Source organism: Eumetopias jubatus, unplaced genomic scaffold (assembly GCF_037043125.1).
Source record: "Eumetopias jubatus isolate StellerSeaLion01/CBP00866 unplaced genomic scaffold, mEumJub1_p1.0 scaffold_14, whole genome shotgun sequence".
In the NCBI taxonomy this organism is placed as follows: Eukaryota; Metazoa; Chordata; class Mammalia; order Carnivora; family Otariidae; genus Eumetopias; species Eumetopias jubatus.
In genome coordinates, this window is record NW_028274820.1 from 48,951,379 (window position 1) to 48,964,852 (window position 13,474).

The 13,474-nt window shown below is 35.5% G+C and overlaps 1 protein-coding gene across 6 annotated transcripts in view; it reads right to left on the reverse strand.

Annotated features, from left to right (window-relative positions):
* DGKB (diacylglycerol kinase beta) overlaps positions 1-13,474 on the reverse strand; it is a 638,091-nt gene that overhangs the window by 435,179 nt on the left and 189,438 nt on the right. For all 6 annotated transcript variants that reach the window (XM_028119240.2, XM_028119224.2, XM_028119215.2 and 3 more), the window contains one exon: positions 9,450-9,566. In XM_028119240.2, the coding sequence (XP_027975041.1) occupies positions 9,450-9,566 (117 nt within the window). The remainder of the gene's footprint in view (positions 1-9,449; positions 9,567-13,474) is intronic.

Genomic DNA, 13,474 nt, shown 5'->3' on the forward strand with positions numbered 1-13,474 from the left:
GCTCCCTGCTCCACGGGAAGCCTGCTTCTCCCTCTCCCACTCCCCCTGCTTGTGTTCCTGCTCTCACTATCTCTCTCTCTGTCAAATAAATAAATAAAATCTTTAAAAAAAATAAAAATAAAAAAATATGTAATGAGACAAAAACACCCATTTAAATATATGATGGGGGAACCTAAGTGGCTCAGATGGTTAAGTGTCTGCCTTCGGTTCAGGTCATGATCTCAGGGTCCTGGGATCAAGTCCCGCATAGGGCTCTCTGCCCCATGGAGCCTGCTTCTCCCTCTCCCTCTGCCTCTCCCCATGCTTGTGCTCTCTCTGACTCTCCCTCTCAAATGTATAAATAAAATCTTTTAAAAGATTAAAAAATAAATATAATAAACATATGATGTCTTTCCTGTTTGTTTAAACAACCTAAATTAAAATATTCTTCAAATATATATTCCTCCAATCTTAGGTGAAATGTAATTTTTCTAATGAGTATATAGGCACCGGGGAAATGTTAAAATCTTCACATTAGTTATAATATATTAAAATATTCTTAATTTTTCTACTCTTACTCTACTTGTCATCATTATAATCTATTTTATCTGTCTTTATTTTACTTTCCTCTGTAAAGAGGACAAAGGTTCCTTGTTCCTGGTGTGGCTCTAATGCAGTTAGAAGGTAAGACAGATGAGCTGGGTTTGTAGTAACTTTCCAGTTCTCTCCTGAACCAAATGTGCTCAATCAATTAATATATAGAAAGTGCCTATTAGGTTAAGCTACTGACTTGCAATGTTGCCCTTCTCCCCTCATTTAAAAGCTAAAATAAAGAAACACTAAAACACAACTTTATCTAAAGACTTGTATTCAATTTATTTTTCAACCGATTATAAAATCAGATAGAACTCCTCAAGTTTGCACATGCAAAAAAAGGAATGCTAACACATGTGGATTTTAGTTGATTTTTTGCACTTAATTTGAACTGTTACTCCTTATTTTTAAATAAAGGTGAGAATCTCAAGGTAAATAAAGGTTTTGGAGCAAAACACTAAATCTGAACTCACTCATTAGGATGATCTTCAAACTCAATATTCAGCTTACCATTCTATTAAAATAAATTAGATCTTATTAAACTTACACTGGGTCCAATATTTACAATTTATTTGAAAATATGTTTTGGAATACCTTTCAAAACTACATATTTATTGGACTATTTAAAGGCATCATAACTATTTATTAATAAAGGTCAGTACCAAGCTACAGAACAATTGCATTCTAAGGTGTACATTATTACCAGCAAATATATATCCCACTAAAACACAGGCTATAGAGGATTACAAAATCCAAAAATGAAGATGTCATTTTTAGAGGTGGATAAATGGATAAATAGGTCAAATACACTAGGAAAATGGAAGATAAGTTAGAGAGAGTGAATTTAGAAGAATGATGATGATCTACAAGTGATAAAAGTCAAATATTCCAAATGGAAATGCAGGAAAAATAAAATCCCCTGGCAATCTCTTCTTCATATATCTTCTTATCATAAATTAAGCTTACAAGGGCGCCTGGGTGGCTCAGTTGGTTAAGCGACTGCCTTCGGGTCAGGTCATGATCCTGGAGTCCCGGGATCGAGTCCCACATCGGGCTCCCTGCTCAGCGGGGAGTCTGCTTCTCCCTCTGACCCCTCCCCCTCTCCTCTCTCTCTCTCTCTCTCATTCTCTCTCTCAAATAAATAAAATCTTAAAAAAAAATTAGGCTTACAAAATAAGACTACACAAAAATAAAACCCTGAAAACTTTAGATATCTATTTGCAGGTTACCAGGCATTGTGGAATAGAACCCCTTTGATAATGATGTTAGATAAAACTCCTGACCTAATACATTCTACATTTAAGGAATGATATGTGATTAAACATCAGCACCACTGAGACTCTGGTGTTAAGGGATCACTGAATGGTGCTATACTAGAAATGTCAAGGTTTTAGGCAAATCTGGCATGTTTTTCAATGCCCATTTACAAAGCTTTAAAATTCAGCTAAACTTTGTTGCTCTGAAAAAAAGGCCAATCCATGGGGCGCCTGGGTGGCTCAGTGGTTAAGCGTCTGCCTTCGGCTCAGGTCATGATCCCAGGGTCCTGGATTCGAGCCCCGCATCGGGCTCCCTGCTCGGCGGGAAGCCTGCTTCTCCCTCCCCCACTCCCCCTGCTTGTGCTCTCTCTGTCTCTCTCTCAAATAAATAAATAAAATCTTGAAAGGAAGGAAGGAAGGAAAGAAGGGACGAAAGAAAGAAAGAAAGCCAATCCAGCAGAGTAAATCTGGGGGCCAGAAGACCAAAGAGAATTTTTAAATTTGACAGCACCAAACCTGAAGTATTGCATAGTCATTTTCAAGTCCGGCAAGTTAACAATAAACAACTACTCCGTGCACTAACACTCCTGAAGTAAGGAGGAAGATCTTACTGTCAAAGACTGCTACTATCACTACTATCACATATTCCTCATCAACCTTAGAGAAAGAACTCTGGGCAAAGGGTAATTTTGAAAGACTGGCAGCTCCCATCACACCTGTATCTTGGAAACCGCTGCTGCTGTTTGCAGCATTTAAAATATACTTCTTTTGAAGAGCTTTAAGAAGGTGTGACTTTTGGTGTCTTGTCATCTAAGAATGCAAATAAATAGTCTAAGTAAAAAAAAAAAACGTGTCTATATTTTGTCTATAATTGGAAGTTGCTATGGACTGAATTGTGTTTCCCCAAATTTTATGTTGAAACCCTACCCACGCAGCATGGTGGTATTTGGAGACAGAGGGCCTTTGGGAAGCAAGGAAGGTTAGATGAAGTCATGAGAGTGGGAGCTTCATGATGGGATTAGTACCCTTATCAAAGAAAGATCTACTCCCGCATCTGCACACACAAGAAGGTCACGTGAGCACACAGAGCAATCACTGCCACCTCTAAGCCAAGGGAAAAGGATTCAGAATAAAATGTAACTTGTTACCTTGATCTTGAGTTTTCCAGCTTTGAGAACTGTGATAAATAAATGTCTGTTGTTGAACCCACCCATCTATGATACTTTATTATAGCAGCCCAATGTGACTAATGTGGAAGTGTTTTATGGAGACTCAAGACATGATCTTCACAAAGGAAGAGGGAGAGCTTCTAGTCATCTTCCTCTGGATGCCAGCATGAAACCTGACATTATAAGGACTGGCAGCCATCTTTGATAACAAGGTGACCTTGAAGATACAACAGATGGAGGACAGGCAAGATAGTGCCAGCCCTGATAAAAATGTGGAGCTGTCTTATTAGCTCTATTTCTGGAGATTCTGCTTCTGGACTTGATTTACATGAAAGAAAAATTTATGCATATGTTGTTTAAACCACTGTTAATGTTTTATTCGTTTTCATTTTTGTTTCCCTGTTACACACTGCAGATCTTAATTATAACTGGTATGAGAGACAAGATCCACAAGAGCACAGAATTGAATACCAATAGAACAAGGCATAGAAACTGTTTTAAAAAAAGATTTTATTTATTTATTTGAGAGAGAGAGAGAGAGCACAAGCAGGGGGAGCGGCAGAGAGAGAAGCAGACTCCCTGCGGAGCAGAGAGCCCAACGTGGGACTCAATTCCAGGACCCCGGGATCATGACCTGAGCTGAAGGCAGATGCTTAACTGACTGAGCTACCCAGGCGCCCCTAGAAATTGTATACTTCATCAAACTTGTAAATATTTCTAGACCCCTAGTGAAGGACAGAAACTTGATATCAAAATCCCTGAAGATACTCTATATTTCATTTTATTTTACATTATGTTATTCTCCTTATTGAGTAGGGGCATAATCATTTTCACTTAATCCTTTTGTAACTTAAAGAGTCTGAGATAAAAAAAATACATAGGTATCACTAGATGTGATATTTCAATTACTTAATTCAATCTATTTGCTTCCAGATTTTGTTTTCCAGAGAGGTTAAAATCAGGTAAGAACTTATAGAATTCAGAATTCAGTCTAGCAGAGCTAATGTGTATTGTAATGTAAATCATTTATACAAAAAATAACAACTTAAGGAGGTTAAAAGAATACAAAGTTTTCTAGTTTCTGAAACTCAGTATATCTCACTTCGATGAATAAAGTTCTATGGAAATATCTTACAATAATTTTTTTATATTTTGAAGTGATATTTTTATTTTTATACTTTATTTTTTTAAAGATTTTATTTATTTATTTGACAGAGAAAGGGACAGAGAGAGAGAGGGAACACAAGCAGGGGGAGTGGGAGAGGGAGATGCAGGCTTCCCGCCGAGCAGGGGCCCCGACTCAGGGCTCGATGTGGGGCTCAATCGCAGGACTCTGGGATCATGACCTGAGCTGAAGGCAGACACTTCACAACTGAGCCACCCACGTGCCCCTATTTTTATACTTTAAAACAATTTCAAATTTACAGAAAAGTTAAAAGGACTGTTCGAATAACATTTTTTTCCCAACCATTTGAGACTAAGTTGCCAAAATGATATTTTATCACTCTTGTTTACTTTAGGATAGCCTATACACAAGAACATTCTCTTATATAAACACAACACAACTGTCAAAACCAGGAAATTTACATGATTCTGTACTAGCTGCTTGTGTTATAAAAGCCATTATTGGGACAACTGGTAAAACATGAATGGGATCCAGGAATTAAATAGCACTAATATATCAATCTTATATTCAAGGTTACTAATTCTCTTTGATCTATATCTACTATAGTCTTTAATATGATGAATTTTCAATTTTTACTGCATACAAAATTTTGAAATAACATGTAAAATTCAGTCATTTTAAACACTGACTTACTGCTGTCCTAAAATATTGTACCCTTTTTGTTACAGATCTTGGTGGAATGGGAGGGAAAACTAAAACATACATATCTAAAAAAATTCTGTCAGCCTAAACCTATTTGTTCTTGGAAGTAAATATTTATACAGCATTTGAAATAATCTTAAGTGGAACAGTATCTGAGACAGATGAAAGGTAAGTTGCTCTGTTTGAAGCATGAAAGAACCCTGAACCTGCTCTCAGCCTCCCATCTCACCATCGTGCTTGAGGCATCTCCACAGAGCCCTGGGTTTCTCAGACCAGTTTTTAAGGTACATTGAGATAGGGAATACAGTATAGCACAGAAAATATTGACAAAGGGAAAAATGTTCAAGACACTTGAAAACTTGAAGAATGGTTATAAATTGGGTACAAAGGACTTTCCAAAAGTTGACAGATTATACTGGGTTCTTCTCTATAGAGAAAGAGCTAATCCTGTGAAAACTTATTTACTCACATAAAAGAGTTATTCCATATAGTAAATATTAAAAGGCATGACTTGAGTCAGACTGGTTTTAGGTTCCAGTTTAATAATTCCTTTCTCTATATATTCTCTCTCGGTAATCTTATTTTATCTGAGGGTTTTAAGTGCCATCAATATGCCTTTCACTTCCAAATTTATATCTACCCTCTGCCCTGAATTCTAGATTCACATATCTGTCTGCCTACTTAAACATCTCCATTTAGATTTCAAACGGCACCAAAAATTTCTCTCTAAAACCTATTCACCCAGACCCTTCTCTATCTCAGTCAATGGCAACTCTATCATTTCAGGGGACTCGGCCAAACATTTTAAGAGATGTCCCTAATTCCCTAATTTCTAATAAGCCCTATATCTGATCTATCAGCATATCCTGTTGACTCTGTCTTCAAAATATATGGAGCATCTCTGCACCTCCCCTTCTCTACACTGGATATGCCTCCATCCTATAATCCCTAAATAATTGGTGGCTATCTCCAAAGTTGACTCTTTGCTCCCTAACAATCTAACCTCAATAGGGGTAAGACTTTCAACATTTTAGTCAGGATCATGTTATATTTTGCCATCAGTTTCAGATGGAAAGTCAGAGTTCTTATGCAGACCTTGAAGGCTCTGTAGCATCTAGCTCCTATTACTTCTCTAAAGTACTCTTCACCAATTTCCATATTGCTCAGCCTGCTCTAACCATGCAGTTGTTCTTGTTGATCCTAGAACTTGCCAGGCATGCACCTATCTTAGGGCTGACCATCCCCTAGATATCCACAGACCAAAGGACTCACCTAAGTCTTTACTCAAATACCACATTTTAATGAGGCCCAATCTGGCCATGTTACATAAAATTAGAGACAACTCTAACTCTCAGTCTTGACACTTATTACTGAGCTCCATTTTTTTCCATATTATTTATAATCTAGCATATTATAAGTTGGGAACAGGGACTCAGTTTAAAGGATAATGTATTAAAGTGTAGAATAATAATTCTGGACTTAGGGAGTTAAATGACAATGAAGAACTAATTATGGAAGAGCCAAATGGTTTGAGGATCCTAAAGTAGTCAAGGGGCACACATGCATGCACAAGTATGTACACACACACACACCAGTCAAATAAATATACACACATTATATAGTTATATATAGTACACATGGATATAGATGGATAGATAGATAGATAGATGATAGATAGATAGATAGATATACACATATGTTTGTTTACAGTCTTGGTGATTATGAGAACGAGACAATGCAAATAAGAAAGACAATAAGAACAGGGAGAAGCAGTTGTGGTAGGGGATGGCACTGGCTTGGTTTTAAGTGTTTAAATATAAAGGTTCCCCATTTTTTTCTGGTGTTAAGAGTATTACAAACTAGACTTTCTGGTTCTCAAGTGACCTTTTTATTTGGAAATTTTTTCTCAGAGAATAATTAGGGACAAGGTAACTTCAGTTTAATACAGTTTACACAATGGTTCTGTTTCACTTGTTTCTTCACATGTGAATAATTATCTGCATCTCTACATCTCGTGCCTGTTAGAAATTGTAGTTTCAATTACATTTGATCATATGTATTAAGTGTAAACCTATGGTGTGAGCAGTGACAAAGACAGAGTGCCTAACCACCTCTATTTGAAGTCCCCTAGGACCTGGGTTAATTAATGAGACTCATCCTAAGGTTATACATGATCTATTACTTCCTCTAATTAGAAATAATAATCCTGATCATTATGCTGGTTAGCTGGAAAGAAGTAAGATGAATGTGCTTAACTATGATTAATAGTCTTCTTTAAGCAGTGTAGATCTCCTCTGTCATGGACTTATATGCAAACCAGGCTGCAACTCAATGCTTTTTCATGATATACATTTTTTTAAAACTCACAGAAAAAATAATTTTCTGGCATATCTTTTTACCTTTCCTGACAAAGAACAACCATTTTATAATTTTAAAGTTGATTACCACAACAAAATTCATTTTTCTACCTCATATTAGTTATCCAATAATTGATTCTTTTACCTTTTTTATATTTTCCTCAAAATTATGTGAATAGATATGTGTATCACAGTTTAGTCCATACTGCTGAGGTGAAATAGATTGCTGCACATGATTATAAACCAACAGTTATCATTCAAAAAAATTATGACGATAATAATCATGGTATTTATTTAATGCTGTTTTATAAGGGCTGATGTCTACCCTATGCTTACTAACAACTTTCCCAGATAAATTCATATGCAAAAGAAAGTTATGAAAAGTTATTATCTGGTTTGAGAGATGCAATATACTCAAAGAGAAAGGCAGGTGGTCAGAAAGGTAGCATTTATATACCTGTTAAACTTTTTTAACCAAGGAGACCGGGTATTCTAAGAGTAAGACATAATACACTCTGAGCCAGATGGTGGTCCTTATTCGACTTTGGCTTTACAAACTAACTGTGAGGCCCTGGGAATAACTTTACCTTTGAACATTTTGAAAGTGGTGAAAATAATGATGACATTTGTCATATGATTATTGAGAGAATTAAGAATATTTATCTCCTATGTTTATTGAGAGGATTCATTTACTTAATAGGCATAAAATACTATCATGGTGTCTAGCAAATGGTACATGTTTCCCTTTCATGTTGAAAAATGTCTAGCCATGTGTGAAATGTACTTGAATTTCAAAATTAATTTTCTTTTCTGATATTTTCACCACTGGAACTCAGAGTGACTAAAGATTTAACTAATCAATATTTGTAACTGAAGTACTAAATTTATCAATGTTGGGTTTTTTTTCACTAAAAATTTTACAGGACCACTTAAATTATTTTGCCATCTTTTTTTTTTTTTTTGGCTATCAAGGTAGATAGACTTCATATCTGAGTCTGTCAATGAGATTGCTAAACATACAGAGATGACTACCAAAAGTGTAGGTCCTGATTTATTCTTTTGATAATTAATTTCTAAACTTTCTAACCAGTATAATAATTTTATCATTTAGAATTTTCTCTTTTTATATTTGAGTTTAATAATTATTTAAAAAATTTCTATTCACAATGTGTTTTATTAGATCAGAACAAATCATTAATCTGGTTATTAATATTTAAGCAATTATTATTAAATTTTCAATGAGATATTGAAAATAATGAGGAAACACGCATTTAGGCAACTACTATGTGCTCTGAACGCTGCTTCCAAATTAAGGGATATAAAACACATAATCCATCATATCACAGATAAAATACTAAATGAAAAATAAAAATACAAAATTACGTATATTGAAGGCAAGTATGTGATAAAATATATTTTTGTTTGGTAAGTGGTTGGTAAATTTTCCCAGAGAACATGAAACTTGAAGCATATTGATAAAGAAAGGAAATGAAAAGTAGAAGAGAGAAACGTATAGGCAAAAAAGCAAAAAGCAAAAATGAACTCACAATTTCTTTAATACGGCCAACTTCACCGAATGTTTTTATGTTGGAGTGAGGGACAGAGGCAAATAAATACAATACATACAATCTACAGAATGTCTTATAATGCAGACTGAAAGAAATCTTACTCCTGATGTCAGAGATCCTAGGGATATTAAAGGTTTTTAAAGTACTAAAACATGATTTTGAGCTACTTGTGTTTACTTAAACTAGAAATATATATGGGCTTTCAATTTTGAATTTAAACTTCAGAAGATACGGATAAATCATAATAAATCCTTTATTTTATTATTTACTTAGGAACAAAAGTATCCACACACGAAATTCATTTTATTTTTTCCTTGACATTTTTTGCCACCAAAATGACTCTTTCAAATATATAAACAATATATAGGAAGAAAGTAAACTTGTAAATAAATAATATGTATGCATATAAAAATGTGTATATTTAGCGATATTTGCAAAACCTTCAGATTGACAAAAGATCTCTTACCAACTTGAGTTCAAATGCAGAGAACATCAGAAGTGATTAATATAACTGGAGTGGGACTCTGTCAATCAAATATAAAACTGACATCTTGCTAAAGTAATAAAGATCTTTCCGAAGTCCTCTGCTAAGCTAATCTGCACATTAAATGAATGTGTTGCTAGCTGGACATATGTGTGCAAGAGCACAGAAATTACAAATGTGAAAACTACTCAAATTTGGATTTAAAAAGTCATACCTGTAGGCCTTGCCCATCCACCGTCACAGAGTTGGCTCTTTGCATTTTGTTCTTATCTGTCACTTTGTTTGAGTGCTGGGAACCACCTTTTTCCTTTTTCACTGTTGCTTGTCTTTCCTATAAGGAGGAAATCTTTTGTTAAGAATGTTGTTTTACTAAAAAGGCCAACACAAAGAAAACTTTTATGGCTACAAACTTGGGCCCACATTCCTAATTTGGAGTTCCTAGTGAATACTAAGAATGCTGTTGCCTTTCTACTGGCTTAGTCCATGTGATAGATGCATAATAAAAATACCAGTTAAAGAGACTATGAGAAAGAAAACCAGATGGCATTCCCCCTATGTGCCCAACTAGGACTGTTCATCAGAAGTCTCAAGGACCACTAAGGCTAATCATTTTCATAAGGAATGGTAGAAATAAATAATATAGAGTTACAAAAAATTATTGAGCACTAAAAAATAATGCTTATAAATACAGGTAATATCAAAAATGTATACATGATGAACTTCTAAGCTGCTACTTATATCCAGAATGGCATAAAATTTAAAACACACATTCCACCCCAGCTAATTCTTTTGCTCACCATAGTGGAAACACTGCTTGTAGTTGTCCGCTTCCTGTTTCTATTTTCCCTTCCTCTCACTCTCTCTTCGACCCAACCCCAAAGCTTTTTTCACCATTAATCCACCACATCTGCTCTTCTTAAAATCATCAATGACCTACTCATTGTCACACCTATTGGTCCGCCTTCCTCTTTTCCACCTTTTAGCAGCATTTGACAGAACTGAGCTCTTCCTCCCTCTTGAACACTTGCTGGGCTTCTGAACACATCTTTCTCTTACTTTAGCTCTCTTCTTACTTGACGAACTGCTTCCTCAGAGGCTCTTCCATCGTTCCTCCTCCAAATTTACAGACCATAACATTTAACTCTTCCTTGAACGTCTCAACTTCACCCTCTACACTCACTCCCTAGGTAGCTTCATTAAATCCCAAGGCTCTGAATTTCAACTTCATGAGGAGGACTTCTAAAGCTATAGTTCCTGTTCAGATTTCTCCCCGGAACTTTAACTCCTACATACAAATGCCCTTTCTATCTTTCCATGTGTCTAAAACATACATTGATCCTAAAATATCCAAAACTTTTTTTTCCCTTTAATTTCCTGCCTATCCTCCTTGAAAACAAATCCCAAACTGGATGATGACTCACCACTTCCATCATTACATACTTTAGGCCTATTTTCTTCTTCGCCTGGCTTATTGCAGCCCTCAGCTAATGGGTCAATCTGCTTCCATCTTTGTCTCCCTACAGTAGGTTCTCTATACAACAGCTACCCTCATCTTATTTCACTCCACTCCAGCTACTCCCACCTCCTCATTATTCCTTGATCACAAGTATGCTCTTAATTCAGAACTTTTGCAATCACTCTTCACTCTGCTGGAAAGCTCTTTTCTGCATATTTGTTGGGCTTGCTCCTCACTTCCTTCAGATTTCTGTTCAAATGTCAGGTAGGCTCCTCTATTCCCTTTAGCCTCCTTTTATAGAAACATAAAAATATACTTATACACATAATTACATATTATCTATATGTAATATAGATACAATTTGTTACAACCTGAAATGTTTTTCATTTAATTAGTTTAATGCTGGTCTTTCCCCACTTTAGTCAAAGCTCCATAAGAGAAAGTCCTTTGTTTGCTTCACTGTTGTACGTCAGATCCTAAATCAGTGCCTGACAAAAGTCAGGATAAAGGAATGGAGAAATAAATGAATCAACATTAAAAAAATTTTAAGTGCCTGAAATATTGTACTGAGAGGGAATCTTGGGTCATGTCTAGGCTTGGTATGTAAAGTTGTTCTGATCTAATAGCACTGTCTTCCATGTGTGCTTAAATACTTGAGTGAATATATTTTCTGGTCCCTATATTTGCTTTATAGCGCATCATTTCACTTTCAGTCATTTTGGAACATATTTTAACTGGACTTGAAAGCAAAGCTCTTTTTTTCTAAGTGGGCTCTACGCCCAGCTGTGGAGCCCAACACCAGGCTTGAACTCACACCCTGAGGTATCAGGCGTTGGACGCCTAACCAACTGAGCCACTGAGGTGCCCCCAAATAAAGCTCTTTTTAACTATATTAGGATCAGATGGATCAGAAAATTTCTCAGACCCAAATAGAGGCTAAACAGTATACTCCATTTACCTTGCAATTTCAGGGTGTACAATCACTGACTATATTTTTGTGTGGTTAAAAATGGATGGTGTAATAGGATTCCTGAAATTCACATTCTTTGGAAAATGATATACTTTCATATAAGTATAATTTCTGGCAAAAATATTGATTTTTTAAAGATAGATATTTCTTTCTAAACTTGCAAATTATAATTTTATCCATAGAGAGTTAAGAGTATAATGCATAGAAAGAGTGGATTATAGGATGAGGTTTGGAAGTCAGAAAGCCAGAGCTGAATCCCATCTCTGCTACTTAAATATTATGTAATCTTAGAGAACTTAAACTCCTATTCAAAATGGAGTTAGTAATACCTATTTCTCAGAGTTGTGTAAGGTTTAAGAGAAAATACATAAATTCCTAACATTGTCCTGTATTAGAATATGTGCTCAATAAATGAAAGTTATTTATGAATAACAAAGTGTGGCTCTCCCTTTAGGGTGCTCATTAGTACTACAATTATGCAAAGTGTTTATTATATTTCCAAGTGCATGTATATGAAAAAATTACACTTAGTTACACTTAAGTATATGTTTAAATAAGTAGGGCTCAATGTTTACAACTGAAAATCCATAGCTTGCATTAAGAGTTCAAAAATGTAATACTGGTGGAAAGTAAGGGAATAATTTCTTTCTGGATTCTGCATGCAGGTATATACGACATGGCAACAATACTCTATAAAAATCTACAGTGTAGAAGATATACATTATCTTATGTACCTTATATTCTATCATACCTTATATACCTTGTAGTCTGCCATATAATCCAACAATTGCTATTTGGCATTTAATTCCTAAAATGTTTGGTTTACAAGAATTAAGTGTAATTTACGTTGGTTGGTCACATTGGAACTGGGTATTTATGACAAAACTATTTATATTTGTAGTGTTGGAAGTTTAACACATGTTAAGTGTATGTCTGTAAAGAGCTACCACATCATCTATGAACATGATTTTATTCTTAGTTATGCTCATAGCTAGGGGAATTCCTTTGCTGGTAAGAATCTCCAACTAGCAGAAAGCAGTTGATTAAGTAGCTTCAGGTCTCTTCAGGGAGTCACCTTTCTGAGTAAATTGGAGTCGAAACAAATGCTTTATAGAAGCCTTTGTAAAATATAAAAACAAAATTTTAGGGGCGCCTGGGTGGCTCAGTCGTTAAGCGTCTGCCTTCAGCTCAGGTCATGATCCCAGGGTCCTGGGATCGAGCCCCGCATCAGGCTCCGGGCTCAGCGGGAAGCCTGCTTCTCCCTCTCCCACTCCCCCTGCTTGTGTTCCTGCTCTCGCTGTGTCTCTCTCTGTCAGATAAATAAATAAAACCTTTAAAAAAAATAAAAAAAATTTAAATCCTAAATTGAATGTTCAACTAAGGCATTATTTTTGAAATCTTAAATTATAAGAAAAGGTATATAACAAGTTAACAGAAAAATCCTCGGTCTATCCTGAAGTTGTCAAAGAGCTTCATGAAGAACTCACCGACCTGATTTTGCATCATTATTAAGGATACAATTGCTCTCTGGTAACAGGGGGCAGTGCTCACCACGTCACCTTCCGGTTTTTTGTTTTTTTAAGTGTTTGGGCTCTAAACCACAAAATAAATGTGTGAATTTTATTATATAACTTAGATAATACTAAAATAGTAAACATTTGTTTAAACACACACACACACACACACACACACACACACACACACACACACACACACCAAGAAAACCAAGTGGTTTCTTTTGGGGGGGAAATATGCCTACTGGGTAAAATTTGTGGAATTAATCAAGGCTGAAAATTTTAAACAGGAGAAACTC